This window comes from Adiantum capillus-veneris, chromosome 4 (genome assembly GCF_014529385.1).
Source record: "Adiantum capillus-veneris isolate H3 chromosome 4, ASM1452938v2, whole genome shotgun sequence".
NCBI classification, from domain to species: Eukaryota; Viridiplantae; Streptophyta; class Polypodiopsida; order Polypodiales; family Pteridaceae; genus Adiantum; species Adiantum capillus-veneris.
In genome coordinates, this window is record NC_140934.1 from 91,075,440 (window position 1) to 91,098,617 (window position 23,178).

A 23,178-nucleotide genomic window follows, 5' to 3' on the forward strand; every position below is an offset into this window, starting at 1 on the left:
TTGTGTTTGAACTTGTGAGAGAAAGAATAAGGGGATGTGAAGGTGGAAGCTTGTGATTTTCTTTCAATGCTTTGAAGTTATGACTATGTAGTTAGAAGAGAGGCTACAAGATTTTGAATGGGATTTGCGCTTGTATGAGAGTTGAGATTTCATGGATGAAACCTAAGTATTTTTCATTTCTTTTTTTAATTAAAATTGGTTATGAATTTTGTATCCTTTCATCACAAACTCGCTCACAAAATCAAGTAAATTCCAAGCACGATACGAAAGAGGGTTTGTGGCTTCCCTATCATGAACGATCTTAGACTGTAATCCATGTTTAGGAAGAGGGTTGGTGAATTCCATAAACACGTTTTCATGAAGTATTTGTGACTCTCATTATGAACTCTCACAACCAAAGGTCTTGGACTCACAATAGCATGCTTTGCAAGAATCTCTGGCATTGTAGGGGTAGAAGTAGCAGCATTCACCACCATCTTGTCTCTAAAAGATATTTGAGTTTTGAAAGGAATTTGTGATTGTATGAGAGTTGAGATTTCATGGTTGAAACTTAGTGTTTTTTCATTGCTCTTTTTAAGTAAAATTGGTTTTGATCCGCTCATCACAAACTCGCTTACAAAATCAAGCAGATTCCAAGCACAATAGGAAAGAGGGTTTGTGACTTCCCTATCACAAATGCTCTTAGACTGTAATCCATCATTAGGAAGACGGTTGGTGAATTCCATAACACTTTTTCGCAAAGTGTTTGTGACTCTCATCATGAACTCTCACAGTCAAAGGTTTCACATCTTCCCAGCTACAGCGTACACTTTTTGACAACATTGAGACTTGTACACACAGACGAGGCTTCTTTTCAAGACCCTCGCACAGTAATAGCACACATGTTTAGTCTCATTTTATGTAAAGTATGTATGTATGTATATTGTGCATATAAGCATACCATTTCTTCACCAAAATGTGATAAACTTGTTATAATAGCATGACCCCTAGTCAAAAGCTAATTGGTGTTACTCAATAAGCATATTAGACTACTTAACTGCCATGTGATGGAAACCTCACATCATACGACCAGGTTACATGATAGTAGTTTGGTCTCTAAATATAAAAGTATAATGTTGCCATAAACATTCATCTATTTACCTAAATTTTGCATATAGTATCTTTTTTTGACAAGTTTGATAACCTACCTCTACACCCTTGAGACCTTATCTGACCTCAACACCCTCTCTTTTGGTGTCCAAAATGTCTACCATGCTCTCACCAAGTCCCATTATGAGCATCAAGGACCATTTTGGATGTGCGTCAGCTCCTACGGTGTCATGTGTGACATCGACACAAATGGGCAAATCATGCCCATCGTCAAAGGTGGACACCTATTTCTCTAGTGCATAGGATAGATACTAGAGCTTTACATTCCTTGATTACAAATACTTTGGGTGTACATATCGATATGTTGTTCCAAATTTTTGTTAACTATTGATTTGTTCTAATCTATCTTCTTGTAGTGTAGAGGTCAGTAGAGCTCGACGAGAAGTTTTTGATTGCCTACCTAAGGCAAGAGTTTGGAGTGGGATGGAGCCCAAAGAAGTGATAAAGGAAATGGCCAAGCTTTTATCACACAAACAGGACAATGCACGGTTAGTACTTAATCTGTGTGTGTGTGTGTGCGTGTGTGCGTGTGTGTGCGTGTGTGTGTGTGTGTGTGAGAGAGAGAGAGAGAGAGAGTACTCTCACATAAGGTAATCAATCTACAAAATATAATAGAATAGAGGCCAATTTTATTTAAGGTCTGTTTGATTTTGACGTGCATATATCTTCTCACCTCAAAGTGAACGTAGGTAGAATTTTTTCTTTTTGTCCTGTGTAGAGCCATGACAAGTATGAAGATCAAGGGCAGCTAGGTGAATCTAGATGTGTATGTCTTTTGAGGTTTTTGGCCAAAGAGCTCTCTTTTGGGGCTAATTAAGATGGTTTCTCAAGGTGTTCAAAGTGCAAAAATCATGGTGCAAAAGGTGGTCATTGAAGTGTTCTCTTGTCAAACAGAGCTTGTCCAAATGATCAAGTTATGAGCCATGAAATTTTTGCTAGGGGCCAATTTGATTGCTTTGGAATCTGACTTCTTTGGAAAGCATGCCACCAATTATTTTCTCAGACTTGCCAGAGGTTGCAAAGCTAGTGCATAGCATGTGAAGCAAACCAGAAGTTACAACTCATCAATCGGAGCTTTGGGCATCAACAAGTTATGGCAATTCAAATTTGGCAGACTGCGGGCATGTGATTTTTCTTGATTTTGGAGGTTGGAGGTTTTGGGAATGTCGAAATGCGGAGCAAGAGTTAGGAGTCAAAGCCTAGAACAAAGGATTCCAAGTGGATTTTGAAGGTTGGCCATTGACTACAGGGGCAGAGAGCTAATGGGATTTCAAGGGAGGGGGGGGGGGGGGGGGGGGGGGGGGGGGGGGGAAGGGGGGATATTTTGTAAAAGGACGTTTCAGGCTATAGGAGGGGGGGTTTTTTATTTGGAAGTGTGTGGCCTGATTTGAAGTAGAGAGCCATTTTTTTTGAAGAGTAAGAATAAGAATTGTATATGATTTGTTGAGCAAGAAGAATTCAACTTTCCTATTCTCAAGTGTAGTTTTTCCTTTTTTTTTTCTCACCTTGTGCTTTGCAATGCCGGTTATATGTGTTCAGAGTAGAAATTTAACAACCATGAAAACACCTTTGGGACTCGTAAGAATGTGTACCTTACCTCAAGGAGCAATGAATTCAATTGCACGTACGATGAATGGGATGAACAAGGTTCTACTTGACTTTATACCTCAAATCACAATGCCATCTCTTAATGATGTGCCCATCAAATGTGAAGACAAGGAAGAAGATAAGGCTATAGATTTGAGGGGGTGCCGTAATTTTGTTGCATACAGTATTGAAGACCGTGTGAAGACTTTCTCAAGGTTAAAAAAGGACTAACATTTGATAGTGGCACACTCACCTCACCTACAAAGATTGCTGCGGACAAAATTTGTCAAAAATAGCAGCTAACAGACCTCGAGGTGTGCTCTATATAATCATGTTGATGTATAACGTGAGCTCAAAAGGAGGGGTTTTAAAATGCAAAAGTCTCAGGCAATGTAATAAAGATACATTATAATAAGGGGTTTTTATTCTTGATTTTGGAAAAAAACCTAAAATAAGGGATCATTTTTTTACTTCAAACATGTTATAATGGGATTTTTTAATGCCCTGCAAACACACGTTATATAGGGGAGTATTGAATGCTGAACCCTTCGAGTAGCAAAAATCATCACGAAATTTCACGAAAAGTGACCCAAAATGAAAAAGTAATGAAAACTAGTGCATATCTATATCTATGTTATTTGAGTTTACGTGAGTGATCCCACAAATTTATGGATTTTTTCAACATTGGTTGGGAGTTTTTAGAAATTAAAATGAGCTAGAAATGACCTAATTTTTGTGAAAAATGAAATAAAGGCTTAAAACTTGACACATTAGTACATTTGGCCATGGGGAAGAGAGAGAGAACTCTTTCTAGTGGAAAAACACTGCAAATTTTTCCATCTTGGGTACTTCACTTCATGGTTTCTCTACGGTGTGTAGTATAGTCCTGCCTCTCCCACTATCTTGTATCTAAGTTCGCGAGGTAGTGAATTAGAGTTTTCCTTTATCAAAATGGTGTATGGGCTTCAAAATATGGAAGCTTTTAGATCCCTACAAAATTATAAAATGATCGTTGTGAAGATAAAGGTCGTGATTTCATTTCGGTAGTTTCAAGTTATGACTATGTAATTGGGGGCGAGATTCTATGAAAGTTTTGAATGGGATTGAAGACTCCACACAATCCTTTCTTTCACACAAAAGAGAGGGCTCATATCTAGTCACAAAACCATACACTAGCTTTGATACTCACGGCACCGTGAGTGATCTGGAAAAGTTATCCTTTTGCCACATGGGGGGGGGGGGGGGGGGGGGGGGGGGGGGGATGCCATAATCCCTCCCCCCTTTATCTATAGTATAGATAGTATAGATGTCATGTTTTCTAGGCCTTTCATGCACAATTCTTCATTCCAACGTCCTAATGTTGAGATGTCTGTGAACCTCCTTATGGATGGATCACCAAGAGTCAAATGTTGCATATATGTATATGTGCTATTGGACACTATACATGTCAAGGTCACATTACCATATTCCTTTTGCAGAATAATTGACAACATCATTTCCTCCTTACAACTTTGTTGTTGATGGTAATATCATGGTGGTTACTATGCAATTGAAATGTAGTACCACCTTTTCTACTTCAGTCGATGATATTTCACTAGCCCTACATTGTTAGAGTTGTCTGGCATCTAGAAGGTGCTCCTCTAGAGTCTTCGCAGTGTCCTTTGGTTAGACCACACTAATCTTTGTGGAAATTGTTGTGATGCAAACCTTCTCATATTGTGGTGTGTGGTCGTGCAGGTAGAGTCCGGCCAGCTAGTGTGGTCGGACATGTTATGGTTGTAACCAACTCTCTTCCATAATATAAGGAGGTGCACTCCCATAGAGGAGGCACACTCAGGTTGGTCTTATTCTCGTGTACACCACATTGGTGGAGGAGGCGGGCAAGGGTTAGTTAAAAAACCCTTTCTTGGTTTTCTTGGGAATCCAAAGATGGCAATCTTCTCATGGGATACAGGGTAGCAAAGCCTTCTGCGATTCCGACTGATAGCACCACTCTCTCAGCCTGTGTTAACACTGAAGCCATGCACGCAGAGACACTTTAGTGCATCCTCCAAGCCTCTTTGTTTCTACTAAAGTTTCTTCAGCGGTCCAGGTCACCCACGCTTCTTATCCTTGGTTTTGCATTTTATGTAACCAGCGCCGCCAGGCCGACACATCTCCTCGATCAGTCAGCTTCGTCACTGAAAGCTCTCATCTTCCATAGCAAGCTCTAGGTGGAGCTCAACACAGCGTGTCTGCTTCTGCAATTTTTCTTGCAGAGCCTTTTTCTTAATTGGTGTTCATCCTACAGTACACTCTTGCCAGATCAGTTGCCACTTCACTCCTCTCAACTCTCTTCTTCACTTTCCTAGTTCGCTGGCAATCACGTCCAGTCTCACTGTGTCCAGTAATTGAAGATGATGTCCGGATCATTCCAAGAATTGAAGCTCAAAAATGGGATAAGTCCGGTTCTTGAAACTCAGTACAATGCTCTTGCTCTTGCTACCGAAAATCCAGAAGTTGTTGCTGGCGATCAGATCAAATGGACTCCAAGAAAGGCTGAGTTGAGGTCCATTTGTTGCTGCAATTTGAGAAGACGCAGAAGTGTTGCAGGTTGCAAGCTTGGCAGTCGAAGAAAGACCGACATTTGGCTAGGAAATCAATGCAGATCAGAGGCTCCTCTTATGCATGGCATGGTAGCGTTTTCGCAGCTACCAACAAGCACAACTGCTCATGCAGACAGGGCACCGCCTGCAACAAATTCTGGGTTGGGCCTTTTTGAATTACTAAGTAGATACCTCAACATGGGGCTCGAGCTAGTCAAGCAACAAAAACTAGTACAACTAATCTCCTCACTGCTGCAGCTCCTCTTCCTTGGCAGAAAACGAGCAAAGAAACTTGCAGAAGTGATGACGTCGACGACGACCTTTGATGACACCTGGTGGTGGTGCAGAACATCAAATTTTGGCTCTCTTTGTCGCTTCTCCCTCAGCTGTATCAACAAGTCCTCTCTGGCAATACACGCCTTCAGCTTCAGCATCGTGCTCCTCAACACTGTTTTCTTCCTGCCCTCTAGAGCCTTAGCTATTCTTTTTGAGGGTGCATTAATTCTTATGCTGCTTTCTCTCTCAGTTGTTCTTGCTCCAATCCTCAAGGTCGACTCCTCCTCATCGCGGTGTCTTGAGGATGTCATCGTTCCTGACATAAAAGGGTTGCTACGAGTATTGTGGAGGGCACAAGAGTTTGCTTTTCAAAGAGTTTTAGTCCTTTTTTTTTTCCATTTGATCTCGCAATGGGTGCAAGACTTCTCTAATCACAGGCCGTTGTGTAGATCAAAGGTCCTGCATAGCAGAACTAGAACAAAATATCTCGATCGGCCGGCTCAACGCTGCAAGATTCCTATGCAGCCAGTCAAGTCGGAGATCTTGCAAGTGAGCCGAGAAAAGGGAGTTATTGCAACCACGTTGCAGAGGTGCCCAGTCTTTATGCTCTCATAGTTATCATACAGAACCACACAATTCATCCTTTCTTTATGTTTTTAGTGATAGTTTTGTCAACTGCAGCTCATTTCGTAATCTATATTTGTTATCATCACACACCAAGCCCCTTTTGGAGATGATGCATGTCGCACAAAAAAGTTGTATCTTTTACAGTCGCTCCTATAGAAGTTCCTCGTCTTGTCCATTTCATTGGGATAGCGACCTAATGTTTGCACAAGCGAGATGTACGAGTTCCATGCCTTGATGATGATCGGCATGATGTCAAGTTTAGTCCCCCAAGTTCAATTTCTAGCCCCTAAGTCGTTGTAAGCTCACTCCCCCCGGATGAGGCGGTGGAGTTGATGCAATCACTTCAGTCATGTGGAGTCCCTTCTCGGTTCAATCTTGTAAAAAGATGTCCATCTTTTTCTCCCTAAGGGGGGAGGTGTGGTGTGTGGTCGTGCAGGTAGAGTCCGGCCACCTAGTGTGGTCGGACACGTTATGGTTGTAACCAACTCTCTTCCATAACATAAGGAGGTGCACTCCCATAGAGGAGGCACACTCAGTTTGGTCTTATTCTTGGGTACACCACAATATATTCCTCAGCCCACATGTAAAAACAATTTTAATACATTGTACAATTATAAGGTCATGTGGGCTAGTTATGCTGGCATTTGCGGGTTCTGCCTCGTTTGGTAGTGCTGAATGAGTCTTGTTTAACACTTGGGACATGAGGCCGAGTGACATGCCCGCGCGAATGGAGGCTTATTATCATCTTGGAGTGGAAGGTGAATCTATACTATCTATAAAAGGGGAGGGAATTCCGGCTCCCCCCCCAAAACACACGGCACTCAATCCTCCATCCGACTTTCTCTCAGGCGGTGTGCTCTGTAGTCGTTAGCGGTACAGGTGAGAGAGAGAGAGAGACTGCGCGAAAGAGACACAGTCCCCTCGAGAGGCCTCGAGTCCTTGACCGCTTGCGACCCCACCTTCATGACTTCAATTTATTTATCCGTGCTGGAACGACGGATATTGCAGGTAATATACGAGCAGGCTGCGGCCCTACCTGTGTGCTCTGAGCACTGATTGCCCATCTCAAAAAATGGAACCGGGTCGCCTAGGTGTGCGCATCAGCCTTACTGGCCTCAACGGATCCAGGGTTGGTTGCATCCAAAGGCTTATAGCCAACGTTTCTCTCCCCCTCATACTCTACCTTTGCCATGCTTGGTGCTTAGTGAGGCTCCCGAGTCCCATTCCCACACATGGGCATTGTTGGGCTTACACAAGGAAGGCTTACATGGAGAGAGGGGTAGGAGCACCTCTTCAACTATGAGTGTGCGCGGAACTGTTACTGGAAGTAGAGCAGGAGAATCGGGAAAAGTTTTAAGAATAGCCAATCTCAGATGACACAGCAACTGTCTTGGGTGAAGCTCTCTACTACAGGCCCAGCTTCTTTTCTTCTTCCCCTGTGTCTCCTCTGTTTCTCTACTCTTCCCCTCATCGCTCTCCCTAAAGCCACAAAGTCCCTTAGAGGCAGCCCCTCTGTCGGGAAAATCACTTGGGTCTGCATCTTGGATTATACTCAGAGAACCCTTTTCGTCTCTGTGTGTAAGTGGGAAGCTCAAATAAGTTGGTTTTGATTTAACAAGGGGCAAGAAATAAAACAACGTGAGGAACAAGAGAAGAGGAGCAAGAAATAAAGTAGTGTGAGAAGAGGAGCAACAAAATAGTGTGTTGCATGCAGGTGATGGTGCAGGGGCGGCTTCTTTTTCAACATAACTATGGTGCAGGCATAAGGGCCGTCACAAAGAGAATCTCTTACAACTTACAAATTGGAAAGTTTTATTACCACCATGGTAGGTAACTTAGGGGTGTGTGTGTGTGTGTGTGTGTGTGTGTGTGTGAGAGAGAGAGAGAGAGAGAGAGAGAGAGAGAGAGAGAGAGAGAGAGAGAGAGAGAGAGAGAGAGAAGATGCACACACACACAGAACTTGAATCTGTGGGTGGAAAGAGAGAAGAGGTAGCAAAATACTGTGCCATGTTTCTAGGTAGGTTGGAACATTTTGTGAATTAATACGGTCATGTTCATTGAGCGTGAAAAGCCAAGCTTATGTCTCTCTCAAGATTTTACATTCACACAATGTTGCTTTTATGTACTCTCTTTGTGACGGCCACCAATGCACGGATAGCTTGCAAGGGGTCGTCGAATCATGCATTGTGCTCTGAATATACTCATGTCAACATCTTCACAAAGAGCTTGGATAGCATGTTGGTGGGCGTTTGCCCGCAAGCTGTGCAACAGGCGTGTCTGTAGTGGAAGCTAAGAACTCATTGAGTGGTGGTCCGCATCGGACAACACTACCCGTCTACCTAGAGTGGTCACACGACTAGATGGGCTCCTTCTCTTTGTCCACATCAGTTGGCAAGCATAAGGGCCGTCACAAAGAGAATCTCTTACAACTTACAAATTGGAAAGTTTTATTACCACCATGGTAGGTAACTTAGGGGTGTGTGTGTGTGTGTGTGTGTGTGTGTGTGTGTGTGTGTGTGTGAGAGAGAGAGAGAGAGAGAGAGAGAGAGAGAGAGAGAGAGAGAGAGAGAGAGAGAAGATGCACACACACACACAGAACTTGAATCTGTGGGTGGAAAGAGAGAAGAGGTAGCAAAATACTGTGCGCCATGTTTCTAGGTAGGTTGGGACATTTTGTGAATTAATACGGTCATGTTCATTGAGCATGAAAAGCCAAGCTTATGTCTCTCTCAAGATTTTACATTCACACAATGTTGCTTTTATGTACTCTCTTTGTGACGGCCACCAATGCATGGCTAGCTTGCAAGGGGTCGTCGAATCATGCATTGTGCTCTGAATATACTCATGTCAACATCTTCACAAAGAGCTTGGACAACATGTTGGTGGGCGTTTGCCCGCAAGCTATGCAACAGGCGTGTCTGTAGTGGAAGCTAAGCACTCATTGAGTGGTGGTCCGCATCGGACAACACTACCCGTCTACCTAGAGTGGTCACACGACTAGATGGGCTCCTTCTCTTTGTCCACATCAGTTGGCAAGCATAGGTTTCATGGGATAGGCGAGGTCGAGACAAACTCAAACAACTACTGGGAGGTGGTATTAGAAAGGCGGACGCATGGCGATCGATAGAAAGACGATTGGAGAGCTGTTGTGCAGGGGGGAGAAGGGTGTGTAGCTGATTTTGCAGGGACTTGGGCTACCACCAGGACTGCTACAAGCTGGATCGTCCAACAAATGGGCGACGGCTCGATATATTGTGCATCATAATGCTCAATGCGTCTCCTTCAACCGAAAGGCCTGGCTGTGGGAGAGAGGTGGCAGGGTCTCCCAAGTGCCATATATCATCATCAGTAGCAACAGGGTGAGGTTCACAACCAAGGTTTAGAGAGAGTAGGTGCTCTTGATGACACATGGCGCATGCGTTTTTTGAGCATGCGAAGGAGAGTTATGGCATGGTAGTAGTGTTGTTGCAAGCAAACGATAGAGTTGTGTGGAATGGGGTGAGGATGATGGGTGCTTGCGATAGTACGCAAAGGTTTGCATGAAAAATGGTGTGCAATGCTACGAGTTGTTAGAGCGTGGCAACCAAGCTACATGGAAAAGTGGCAGATTGTGGGTCTCGGCTTTGCACATGCATGAGGGGTGTTGCGCAAAACGGGGTGGCATTGAGGGGTGCTCCCCACACCACACAGAGGGTGTGCAGTGATGCGGGTTGTCATAGCGAGGCACCCAAGCTACGTGGCAATGTTAGAGGGGGAAGCGCAAGGGTGAGGCTGCTCTGCAAAGCAGCTGATGGTGGGTATACACGAAAGACAAGGCAGTCAAGGAATGAAGGTAGCAAACCTGCTATAAATGGAGACAACGCAACAGGTCATTGGCGGCTATGGCAACATTGAGCTCAGTAAGAGAGAGAGAGAGAGAGAGAGAGAGAGAGAGAGAGAGAGAGAGAGAATCCTTCCAGTGTGTGCCTTTGTGTCTGGCCTTCAAACCTGCTACAAATGGAGACAACGTAGTAGGGCATTGGCGACTATGGCAACATTGAGCCAACACCTTTGACCAACATCCAACCATCAATATCCAGTGCACCTCAGAGGTGAAATATTGTTGCAAGGGCTAGCACTGTGACCTCTGGCTTGGATGAGAGGAGGATGTAGCTTTCTATTGTGATCAGACACCATACCTCTGCCCCTTATACCACTGCATATCTACGACATCTGCCATTGTACTACTGCTTTGCCAACCACCTTGCATGTTTCCTCTCTCACATGCTTTGATGTGGGCCAGGATCTTGGAAGATGGGGAGGGGGGTAGGGTGGGGTGGGGTGGGGTGGGGTGGGGCCAAGTGAGGGAAAGAGGGGCCATGCTGCCGCCTCCGCCGCTTTACTAGTGTGTAATAAAGAAGGAAAAAGAATTTACCAACCAAAGATGTGGGAGAAGGCCCACCTGGAGATCCAGATCTAGAGCTCTCCATTGAGAAAACATGAATGTCTTGCATGATGTGGGCAATGGCCTACAGGCCATGCACACACAACAATCGTCCACCCATTTTGAGCCAGCCAAATGGATATGGCAGTGCCACATCATAATTTGAAAACATTATCCATATCTGCACAGTGTCCATACATTTCCAACACGAGGGTATATAGAGCTCGCTGCATTTTGCGCAGTGGTGAGAGAGAAGCACAGATTTAACGACCCATAACTTACATACGTACATACACAGATCGCCCATTGTATATCTTCCATGGCTACCTTCTCCATCGCCCAGCAGCATGCCTGCGTTTCCTCTGCTTCTGCTGCCTCATTCGCCGCTAAGAGGACTGTCCGCAAGAGCTTCTCTGGCTTGCAAGTCGCTCCCCTCTCTGGTCGTGGATCCCCCAGCCTGCAGAGCAAGCTCTGCAGAGGAAGAGCTCGTCTTGTCTGTGCTGTTGGTGACGTCTCCCCCGAGGGCACCAGCTATCTCATTGCTGGCGCCATAGCCGTCGCCCTCATAGGCACTGCGTACCCTGTTCTCTTTGCCCGCAAAGACTTGTAAGTAGGTGTATCTTGCCCTTGCGTGTGTGCAAGAAAAGAAAATTTGAGCACGGCATTTTACCCTGGTTGAGAGAGAGAGAGAGAGAGAGAGAGAGAGAGAGAGAGAGCGTAATGTATGATCCAGATTTAGAGAAAATTACTGTAAAAACAGAGAAAATGAGCTCAAACTTGCAAAATTCCTCTTAGTTCAAAAGGAATTGTGTACGGTTGACAATGATTTTTCCTGAACATGGATCGCTACACAGTAAGCCTCCTTGTTCGGCTCGGAAAGGGTCGAGTCGTCTGTAAATGTTCTTGATCGAAGTGTTGTTGCATTTGTAGCCTTATGCCATAAGCTTGTTTATTAATTGGGCGAAATATGTGGTGAATTTTGCAGGTGTCCCCAATGCGATGGTGCGGGTTTTGTAAGAAAGTCAGGCTCTGCGTTGTCTGCTAATGCCGCCCGCAAGGATCTAGCTCAAATTGTTTGTCCTACATGCAAGGGTCTCGGCAAATTGGGTACATTTTCTGTGCATGAATTTATTTTTCTTCAGGATCTGCGTATGCTTTCGTAGTGTACTTATTCTCACTCTTCATGTCTGTTGGATTGCGACTTCACTACCTCATTTTAACCTTGCATGACGTACTCTTGTAATGTGTATGAATGTGCTCATGCGTCTATAGCTTGCGATTTCCACGACGTGGGAGTATGGATGTATTTTCTTATACTGATTCAATCTTTCCTACCGCCTATATTTTACGCCTTTCAATATCATACACGTACTGATTGCCTTAATTTTGATTTCCACATCTCACTGTCAATGCGTGGTGATGTGCCACAGTCATCTTTTGTTAATGTGAGGAGTTGGTGATGTAGCACTGCATTCGCCATATGCCAAGCCGACCGATTGTGCTGAAAATCATATGTTCATATGTCATGCCTTGTGCTTATCTCGTGAGCTTATGGTAATGTGCACGCTCTTATGGCCTACCGTATGTGCCAATATGTTTGTGTGTGGTGTGTGCATGCATGCGTGCACCTCTTGCAGTTGTCAAGCTTGCTTGTAATTGCGCAAACGATGGTTTTTTTTTGTGTGTGTGTGTGTGTGTGTGGATGCATGACTTGCTGAGTTGTTTGTTCAACTCTCCCATTATGAAATTACGCGCTGCACATTGGGGATAAAGCATTTTCCTAATCATACATTTTCTTTTCTTTTGTTTTCTCGAAGAGAAAATGTAGAATGTGGGCTATTTTCTCACATTTTTGCACTAATTTTCAAAGATGTTAGGCAGTATAAATTTTCAAAGATGTTAGGCAGTATATGAGGTCTTTTTGGTCTTGCTCCTAATCAGCATTATCAAACCTTCAGACAGCACAATGATAATTTGAGACACACATCTCCAAAAGACTGATGCGTAGACTATGGCTTCTCTTGCAGGTCAAGTTGACAAGTAAAGGAATGGTACAGCTGGTCAGTGCAGCGCTCGAACCCCTTGGGCTACATGACCTTTGTACGTGCTACAAGCCAAGCAACACCAGGATTTTAAACCTTTGTTTTACACTTCTGGAAGACTAGTGAACTTGAAAGATTAAAAGAAATGTGCATTTTTCGTGCTGAGGCTTGTAGGGAGAGGAATCGTCTGCATGCATTAGGCCAGTGTCTTGGTGATTGGTGTGATATCAGAAGAGATTAGTAAGGCTGATTTGTCTGGGTGTTAGTTTTGATAGCCCTGTTCAGACGAAACGGAGAAAGACTACTTACTGAAATGGTAGGGCCTTATAGACATCCAATGATCTTAGCTCAACTTGCTACTCCTTTTTTCAGCTGCGCCACGTGGGACGCACGCCCCTTGCTTCTTCTATGCCGCCGGCCCGACTGAACCTGAACTGGGCTTAATGCAGTGCACGCATGCGTTGTTTACTCAGCTCTCTGAGTTTGTATCTGAGGTAGTGATCACACAATGCATAGCTATCGGTTACTTTTGAAATAACTGAGCCTCATGCATGGCCACACATTCACCAGTTATTTGTCTCTATCCAACTATATGCCTATTTTGGCATAGTAGCGTCGGTAACGTCTTAAGCATTATTATGCTTTGCGTGACCACATCTTTAATGGAGAAATTGTCTGGTTGAACAGTGGAGCAGTCCTCACATATCCTGATTTTTGTCGCAACTTCCCCGGAAGAAAATCAGAATTCTTGGTAGTGATATATTTTGACATTAAGTATCAAGTGAAACCATGCGGGTTTTTAGCCCAGTAGATACCTAGATTTTGGCACAAAACTCAGACGTCGTAGTAGTATGACAATAAAATGCAAGGCCCTTAAAATGTTTAAGCAGTGATTCACAGGGGTTAAGTTATCATCAAGAGAGGAGAGGATTGCACATCTGTTAGCCTGTCTTATTTAATGCTTTGGGCAACAATGGTCATGTAGGCATGCATTATGTGGTCCCTCCGAGAGGGTTAGCCGCCGATCTGTCCTTTTCAAGGCACGTGTTGGTCAAAAATTTCTCGTGAATTTGTCATTGGAAGGGCTTGTTTAAATAATTCCCTTCTATGCCACCAGAATTTTTTCTCATGAATTTTTCAAGCCTCCCTCTCTGCCACCATCCTTGCTATGTCCTCGTCCCTTGCTCCCACTGGCAAACGGCCATCCTTTGCACCCAACTCTGCTCTGCGTCCTGTTCTTCCACCCGCCCTGCAAGTTTGTCGATCATGTATGAAGAAAGTGCGCGCTCTCTCTCTCTCTCTCTCATAGTTTTCCACGACGTTAAAATACTCTTCTTTCTCGCCATGCAATTAAGAGAGAGAGAGATAGAGAGAGAGAGAGAGAGAGGGGGAGAATTTCCTGAGATTCCAACTACTCTACGATTTTGATTTTAATTTTAATTAAAATCGTAGGGACATATTGATGTTGTGGCAAAACTTTGACTAATGCTTATCTGTATTTGCGTTAAGAGTTGTGATCGGTTATGCTCATACTTGCAACATTACACTTGCGATAATACGTCGACACATGCAGCAACTGTCTATTTTCAGCGTTTGCTATCTATTCTATATATTAAGCAGAGAGACATTCAGGGGGACACGTGTCAACAGCTGCAAGGTCCGACGAGTTTTGATTAGTGTCCCATTGAGAGCCTCGCGACACACACACACACACACACACACACAGAGCGAGCTTTCGCGCCAGGAGATTGTTTTTGAACCTCGACACTTGGAGCATTTTGTGCAACGTGGGGGTGGTTGACGTCGCCTGAGCTAGGTCTACAGTGCGGACGAGCAAGCAGATTGATCAGGGCAGGCAAAGCCAAGTGTGGTGCACTTCTTGAAGCGTTGTGCATGGGAGCACGCATGGGGAATCTGGATTCTGCTAGCACTACCAACGTATTGTCCCTAGCAGCTGGAGAGAGAGAGAGAGAGAGCACAACTGGCCAGAGTTGTCCGCCCTAGAGAGAGAGAGAGAGAGAGAGAGAGAGAGAGAGAGAGAGGAAGCAGAGCAAAGAAGCACCAAGAAAGGAGCCATATTCCCTACATGAAGGGGAAGAGAATAGGTCTTTCTTTTGTGAGCTCACTTAGGATTGCGCCAAAGAAGTACCAAGGCAGTAGGATACATGCTAGTAGGCTACATGCTGATATTCATGATAGTGGGTTACTTAAAAAGAACACATACTTAGGCAGCACCTAATCAGTATCTATGTCAAGTGAACTACACTTTTCAGAGCGCAATAGGTCCTCGACAAACTTCCTCTTTGTAGTGTTGTCTCATGGAGTGCATTGATTGATGGATATGTCCAATAAGGTCAAAGCTAGGAAGCTCTAGGTTGTTTTCTGTAGAGTGCAATAGGTCCTCGACGAGCTTCTTATTCGTAGTGGTCTCATGGGGTGCATTGATTGCAAGATAAACAAATATGCATATCAAGTGTGGTGCACTTCTCAGAGGGCAATATCTATGTCAAGTGCAATGCACTTCTCAGAGTGCAATAGGTCCTCAATGAGCTTCGTGTCAGCAATGTTGTCTCATGGAGTGTATTGATTGTAGGATATGTCCAACATGGTCAGGGCCAGGAAGCTCTCGACTATTTTCATCACCAAGAAAGGAACAATATCCGCTACATGGAGGGGAATTGAATAGGCCTTTCTTTTGTGAGCTCCCTTAAAGACTGCGCCAAAAAAGTACCAAGGCAGTAGGATACATGCTGATAATCATGATAGTGGGTTACTTGAAAAGAACACATACTTAAGCAAAACCTTAATCAGTATCTATGTCAAGTGCACTACACTTTTCAGAGCACAAAAGGTCCTCGACGAGCTTCCTCTTTGCAGTGTTGTCTCATGGAGTGCATTGATTGCTGGATATGTCCAATACTATATATTGAGGAGACTGGTTTTCCAGTGCCATGTGTCAAACTTTGATGCATCTGGTGAGTTCCGGTAGACAAATATGCATATCAAGTGTGGTGCACTTCTCAGAGGGCAGTATCTATGTCAAGTGCAATGCACTTCGCAGCGCGCAATAGGTCCTCAATGAGCTTCGTGTCAACAATGTTGTCTCATGGAGTGTATTGAGTGTAGGACATGTCCAACATGGTCAGGGCCATGAAGCTCTAGACTATTTTCAGCACCAAGAAAGGAACAATATCCGCTACATGGAGGGGAAGAGAATAGGCCTTTCTTTTGTGAGCTCACTAAAGACTGCGCCAAAGAAGTACCAAGGCAGTAGGATACATGCTAATATTCATGATATTGGGTTACTTGAAAAGAACACATACTTAAGCAACACCTTAATCAGTATCTATGTCAAGTGCACTACACTTTTCAGAGTGCAACAGGTCCTGGACGAGCTTCCTCTTTGCAGTGTTGTCTCATGGAGTGCATTGATTGCTGGATATGTCCAATACTATATATTAAGGAGATTGGTTCTTCAGTGCCATGTGTCAAACTTTGCTGCATCCGATGAGTTCCGGTATATATGTGAGAGAGAGAGAGAGAGAGAGAGAGAGAGAGAGAGAGAGAGAGCGAGACACCTAGCTACTTGGATAACCCAACTTCCAAGAAAGCACATCATACCCGCCAGTTTCGCAGCCCGGCTTGAAACGTCACTAAGAGCAGCAAGAGGCGATCAAGGACAGAAGGGCCGAGGAGGTGAACTCATTCAACTTATTGATAATTGTTATAAAATTTGTAAGTCAACCTGTTTAGTGCCAATGCAGGTGTAAATGTGAGAAGTCAATTATAAATATACTACTAGGTATTTTTAGTTCTTTTTTGCCACTAAACGTGAAGTGACCACGTCCTCTTGCTCTGCAATGTTAACTGAAGAGAGTACATAGGCGCACGAGTGATTTAACATTAGAGAGAGAGAGAGAGAGAGAGAGAGAGAGAGATCGAAGAGCTAGACATATATGCTCCGGCGGCATTCGACAACACTTGATATGGAGAGAGAGAGAGAGAGAGAGAGAGAGAGAGAGAGGACCACCCATGAGAACTGGATACAGGACTGTGTGTGTGTGTGTGTGTGTGTATGACCACCCATCCAATGAGAGAGCTGCTCAGACTTCTAGCATGTGTGTCATTAATTTAATTTGTGTCATAGTAAAAGTGAGCGAGATCCGTCGGTAGGCGGGTCGTGCAAGCTAGTACAATGTTATGTGAATCAATTTAAGGCAATCAAAAATAGAATTTTCATATGTAAATATAAATTTTGAGTATTTGGCAGAAAGTCTACAAAATTTGGGGAAATTTGGAGTTATAGTTTGTCAATTTCCTCACAAAATATGTCCGTAAGGAGTGTACTCTGGCAAAAAAATGGCCTTATAAAAGGGCAACGTTTGGGTTTAACTAAGATGCATCCGGCGAATGAAAAGAGCACTCTAATAATAAGATGCATCTGATGAAATGAAGAGAGAGAGAGAGAGAGAATATTTATTTGCCGGCTTAGGGGAGTTCAATTTTGAATTGAAGGCTACTGGGCGAAAGCTACCACCTTAATGTCACACGAGTACATTCATGTCACTCCTGATTAACACTGAGAGAGAGAGAGAGAGAGAGAGAGAGAGAGAAACAGAACTCATGCGAGCTTTGTTGTGTTCGTGTGTGTCGATCCTCTGTCTTTGTGTGTGGGCCTTCGGCCCTAACCAGCTTCTGCATCCCCTCGGCGTTGGGCGAATAACTATTGGAGATGGGAATGGTAGACATATTGATCATATCCACCAGACCATCGGTGTAGTACCTAGCCAGAGAGACGTGATGCACCTAAACATCACGTGCGAGCACCAAACAGAGAGATGCAACCTTCTCAAGTTCTCCACGAGAGATTAGATGTGTGTTAGAGAGCTTGGAACCATGGCATTTCGAACAGGCAGCTTGGTGCAATACACATGGACTGGAGGGCGTAAATAGTAAGGTGGTGCATGCAATGTGCATGTCGAAGCGTGCCACGCTTGGGCATCCCCCATGTCGTCGTCTGAGGTTAGGAGTTCGATCATGGACGTGAAGGCCGTGAATAGTAAGGTGATCAATGACTCGTCTGCGATGTGCATGTCATAAGAGAAGCAAAGCATGTCGGACTGTACCAGGCTAATTGGGGGTCACTACGTCGTCATTTCAGGAATTTGATATTCAGTGACAATGTATATACATCCTGTTCCACGATACCCCGGCCCATCATCCGCCGACTCCTTCAGATTCTTCTTGCAATGCACTTCATCCACAACCTCTTCTTTAGCCCACTCCGTCAACAATGTTTTCCTCTGACCCTTCAGCTTCTCCTTGCAGCCGAGTCTGTCAACAGAGTTAGCACAATCTCTCATCCTGCACTCCACCTTTGTGGTGCTCCCCTGACGAGGACACCCTTCCCTCTCGTGTCCCTCCACCGCCGACTGGTCGTTGATCATCATTGAAGGGACGTCAAGCAGCCAACTGCACGAGCAAAGATTAGACCTTCAAGTTTTCATGTGTCGTGACTCGTTAATTAAAAACTCACCCATGTTTTTTTTTTGGCTTTGAGGAGCATGATTTGAAGGTTAAATCGTGGGAGAGCTCAGCTATCATCTTCTTATTTAGTTGTGTTAGCCATAATCCGTACTATGCTTGAGAGGAAAGTACGCTTAAAAAATTGAGTTCAGATAGTGTAGGGTTAATGGCCATCCTGGTGAAACACAAGTAGAAGTGGAGACAGAAGTTGCACGGACTGAAGTGTCTGGATTTGTTTTCATATATGACGTTGGCACCATTATTAGTGACTAATATATGTCAGCAATTGTCAAAATGATGTTCAATGCTGAGATTGTGGCATCCATTACACCTTTCGATTGTACTAATTAGTTAACTTGATATTATTGGAGATGGGAACCTTGAAGCTGATGCTGCTCTTAGTTTTGTTTGTTTAGGTCTCGATCAAGGTCATGCAATCAAATCCTGTAGTGTTGTGTTTGATCATGTAGAAGCAACATTTTAATGTGTTCAAATGCACATACGAGTGGTTGAGAAAAGTAAATATTATCTAACGAGAGAGAGAGAGAGAGAGAGAGAGAGAGAGAGAGAGAGGTGTCGCCACCCAGAAAGTGCTCCTCACACTGCAACTCACATTTAAATCCCACCTCACACCTCCCATTTCTTCTACCTTGATCCACGCTCCCCTCCCTGTACGCTGCAGCGCCTAGCTTCTTTCGTGCGGGCGTGTTTGCATGCACTTCCTCTTGGAATAGCCTCCCATCTCTTTTGTCACCGGTTTTATGTCCACATAGATGCAGCAAATCCACTGACAATCGAAGGAAGAAACAATGTTTTCCACACAAGTCGAGAATAAATAGGAAGAGCATAATGAGGAGTACTCAAAAGCAATGAGTTTTTCCACTTTTGATCATACTGAAAACATGTGCTTAGAAGAAGGATTTGTACCAAGCCAATAGGTCGATGCACACAATTGCTTGCATCTTTTCCACTTGCGACCTTGCATATGTGCCTGCTCACGTTCTTCCCCTTCTACCTCATCTCACTGTTTTCCTGGTGCTCACGTGCATGCCAAAGTAGTGGTTGCCGTGTTCATCACATGCCGCACCTTGGATCAGTATGTGAATGTAAATGTAATTACTTTCATGGGAAGGCAAGCATGCCTTTCACCTTAAGTGCATCGATACATGGCTTAGTAGCCACTCCACCTACCCTTTATGCCGAAACAGACTTGAGGTTGATAGCACAACATCGATGAACCTGGTTTAAATTCCAATGCGAGGAGGCCATCATCAATGGGGTGTAATTCAAATCTTGAAGCCTCAATAGGAATTTATAAAGCGTTTCAATTTTATGTGTAAAGAGAACCTGAAAACTCAAAAATGCAATCAAGTGTCGATGATCCCAAAAACAAGACAAGGAAGAAAAATGAGCTTATGGAGATCTATCAGTAGAAAATTGAACCATGGAAAAATACCTTTCGATCAATACGAGTTTCACAAAAAGCTTGGGCATTGCATGATCCTTGAAGATTCTATTTTGAACCATCTTTTTGAAGTACAACAAGCACGATGTAAGAGGAGAAGAAAAGCATAGGGGGCAGAAGCTGGGCTATTGAATGCAAGCAGCAGGGACTTGAAGGTTGTTGGGTTGCCAAGTGCAGCAAGCAGGATGCAAGAGGGAGGAAAAGCAATCAATCTTTGATAGGAAATTTTGACCTCGAGGAAGAAGGTGCCAGCATTGTTGACATGGATGTACTAGCAAGACTTTCAAGCTCAAAGATTCAAGACATGTTCCCGTCACACCTATCAGCACCATGGAAGGAACATGTTGGGCTGTTAAATTTGAGTGATAGGGATTTTGAGGTTACAAAGGATGCCAAATGTGGCAAACAGAATGGAAGAGGGGAGGGACATTAGAAAAAGTTTGGACTCAAAAATGGGCCTTGTAAGAAATGCCAGGTTAGCTTAGAGAGAGATAATAAAAAGTCCCTAATTTCATTTTTGATATTCGCTTTCAAAAAAACTCGGATATCAAATTTGGGAGGTACGTTTATTAAAACTCTCAAAAAGTGTTCAGACAATGATAACATACGACGGCTCCAAATTGAACGCCGATTATCTCAATCTTTTGGATTTTTCAAAACTAAGATTTGACGCTCAACGAAGTGCAACACCATTTTAAATAATTTGAAAAAATCTCGTTTCACAAATTCTAAATGTGTATGCTAGGATTGTGTTATTTAATGATTTCTAAGCTCTAGTTGCCTTTAATTTAGATAAATTATCATGATTGTATGAGTCTATTTTAATTTCTCTACTATAAAATTTAAGAATAAACCTCCAATATAGTTTTTGGAAAGAGGATTTGTATGACATCAATGCTTTTCAAAATTCAACAAATGCTTCTAGAAGTAGCTTCTCAAAAAATGAGGTGTCAAAAAAACCAATTGATATGATTTTAAAGCAGCATATAGATTGATTACAGCAATTAAAAAAGATAATATGTAAAGGCAAATACTATTAAACACTCTTGTCATAATTTGGTGACTTTAATCCATGTATAACAAAATACTTGGTCATGGTTTTGTAGCATGCTATCAAGTTTTAAATACACGATAATTTAAACAACATTCAAACTAATATTTCACACTTAAAAAGTCAAAACAATACTATATAGTATCCTATGGCTATAAGACCATGAGATGCCATCTATTGCACCTATGGCCTTAAGGTCATATGGTGCTCTTTGTAGACATGTCTATGACTTTAATATGTCTCTTTATGACCTCAAAGCCATAGGGTTAGGATTGTTAGCTGGTCCCAACGTATAAAGAGGTCCAGTCCTTCAAAGCCATATGGGACTTTATTTATGTGCCACCCTATGTCCCTAAGGCTGTAGGATGTCTTAGGGCCACAAGATGTTGTTTATGCCAATAAGAAGCCCTTCTATGCTCTATGTTGGCACACTATGTCCCCAGGCGCACAAGGTGTGCCTCGTATGCTAGTTAGAAACCCTTTATTCTATATGTTGTCACCATATGGCCTTAGACCATAGGGTGCCCTCTGTGCTAGTAAGAAATCCTCTATACTCTGTGTTTGCACCCTATGGACCTAGGGCCACAAGGTACCCTCTACGCTAGTAAGAAATCCTCTACGCTCAATATTGAGACCATGTGGCCCCAAAGCCATAGGATATCCTCTATGGTAGTGAGAAAAACCCTCTATGATCTATGTTCACAAACAATTAAAAAATCTAAACAATACTATAGAGTATCCTATGGCCCTAAGACCATAAGATGTCATCTATTGCACCTATAATTCCATTTGGTATTTTATTTAACTATACAAAGTTAGATGAGGCACTTACTTAGATAAACTATCATAATTCTAACTTTGAAATTATTTCTTAACATAAAACTACAATATAAAAACTCCTAATATAAGTTTGTGCCAAAGAATCAATGTTAAGATGAAGATTTTTTACATCAAGTACATGCTTTAAAACTTCACTCAAAGGTTTTAGAGATGGTGTCTCAAAAAAAGGAGGTGTTTAAAAACACCATTTGATGTGAATAATACGAATTGTATATATTGATTATGTCAAAATAGTATAAAGTATAAACATAAAGATTACCACCAACTTGACAGTTTCATAAAAATGATGGTCTTCATCGCATGTACAATAAAAGACTAACTAGAAAGAGTATGATATCTCCGAGATTGAGGGTGTTCAAAAAACACCGTTTTGTAACACTACCAAATGTCAAGAAATTTTGATTGTTTGGATCACTTAATAAAGACAATTAATAAGAAGAAAAAGTTAACAATACCATAGAAGCATCAAACAATGAAACCAAAGAACTTGAATGAGAGAAGTCTCCTGACAATAGGATGCACTCCATTAAAAAAACAGCTTAAAGATGTTTCAAGATATCCCACAACATTCCATCAAGTTTAAATTTTTAAAAGTACACATTGCCAAATACTTGGTAGATGCTATTTAGAATACTTAACTAGTACACTTAAAATGGCCTCCTTCTCTTGAGATTTTGAGTCCTTTGAGACATATAACATTGCATTACATAGTGAGTCTCAGGATCAGGATGGAACATTACAAAATTTCTTATGGTATAGTCTCTCTTGTCTTTAGCATACAACCATCCACATAACCATGGAACAATTTCATCTTTTAAAAAATTTGAAGCAATTGAGTAGGTTGGTTCCAAAACTTTGGAAAAATCATATAAGTTCCTTACATATTCCACATCACTCGATATGGACTATCATCAAATATTATAGTGTTGCCCCCATCTAAATAATCAAATAGCTTCCATATGGTCGAAAGATTTTTGTGATAGGCTCTTTTGTAACCGATCATGAAATTTGAATTTTGGCAGCACCGGTTATCCATAATCATCTTGAATTTGTGACTTTGTGTAGGAAAACAGGTCTTGATTATGTGTTGAGCTTTTTGTAAACGATGGCAGCTCCAAATCCAAACTTCAAAGAACTCAAAGCAAAATCTTAAGAAATACTCTGCATCTGGACGCACCGCATACACCTCATTGTTATCTTCTACAATGCACATGTACTTGGTCCAAGTTGGCCTTGATTGAAGCTCAAATGTTGCAAGAAGCACACCCTCTAAATCCAAGATAAGCATTCTTTTGTCATGTTTGAAAGATGTTGGTAGATAATGAAACCATTGCTCTTGGTTTGAATGTGATATTTGATGTAATATGAAAGGGAGCTCTTCTATTTTGTGATAATCTAATAGCAAAACATTTTTTCTTAGAAGCCCTGAAATGATTTAAAAAAAAAAGTTAATACAGAGATCTTAAGTGTGTTGAAGACCTTAGGGACATAGGGTGCTAATTTGTGGTTACACTTAGTAAGTCCTATGCAAGAACACATGCCAAACTATGACCCTATGGCCTTAGATTCATAGGGTGTTGAAACCATAAAGTGAAATTCCCCCAAGG

General features: G+C 42.7%; 1 protein-coding gene across 3 annotated transcripts; it reads left to right on the forward strand.

Annotated features, from left to right (window-relative positions):
* The first annotated feature begins 10,881 nt into the window (after nucleotides 1-10,881).
* Nucleotides 10,882-22,834, forward strand: LOC147459588 (uncharacterized). Of its 3 annotated transcripts, none has more exons than XR_015187888.1 (4): nucleotides 10,882-11,253; nucleotides 11,633-11,754; nucleotides 12,675-12,747; nucleotides 22,637-22,834. XR_015187888.1 is itself a non-coding variant. In XM_086510819.1 (3 exons), exons 1-3 carry the CDS (start codon nucleotides 10,967-10,969, stop codon nucleotides 12,689-12,691), a joined length of 426 nt encoding a protein of 141 aa, XP_086366945.1. In that variant the 5' UTR covers nucleotides 10,882-10,966; the 3' UTR covers nucleotides 12,692-13,375. The 3 variants fall into 3 exon arrangements, 1 of the variants encoding a protein (XP_086366945.1); XR_015187887.1 differs by lacking the exon at nucleotides 22,637-22,834 and adding an exon at nucleotides 13,062-13,375; XM_086510819.1 differs by lacking the exon at nucleotides 22,637-22,834 and having other exon boundaries at nucleotides 12,675-13,375.
* The last annotated feature ends 344 nt before the right edge of the window (nucleotides 22,835-23,178 follow it).

Coding starts and splice junctions, on each gene's coding strand:
- LOC147459588 (XM_086510819.1), top strand. CDS start 10,967: ATGGCTACCTTCTCCATCGCCCAGCAGCATGCCTGCGTTTCCTCTGCT. Junction 11,254..11,632: donor CTCTTTGCCCGCAAAGACTT/GTAAGTAGGTGT, acceptor TGAATTTTGCAG/GTGTCCCCAATGCGATGGTG.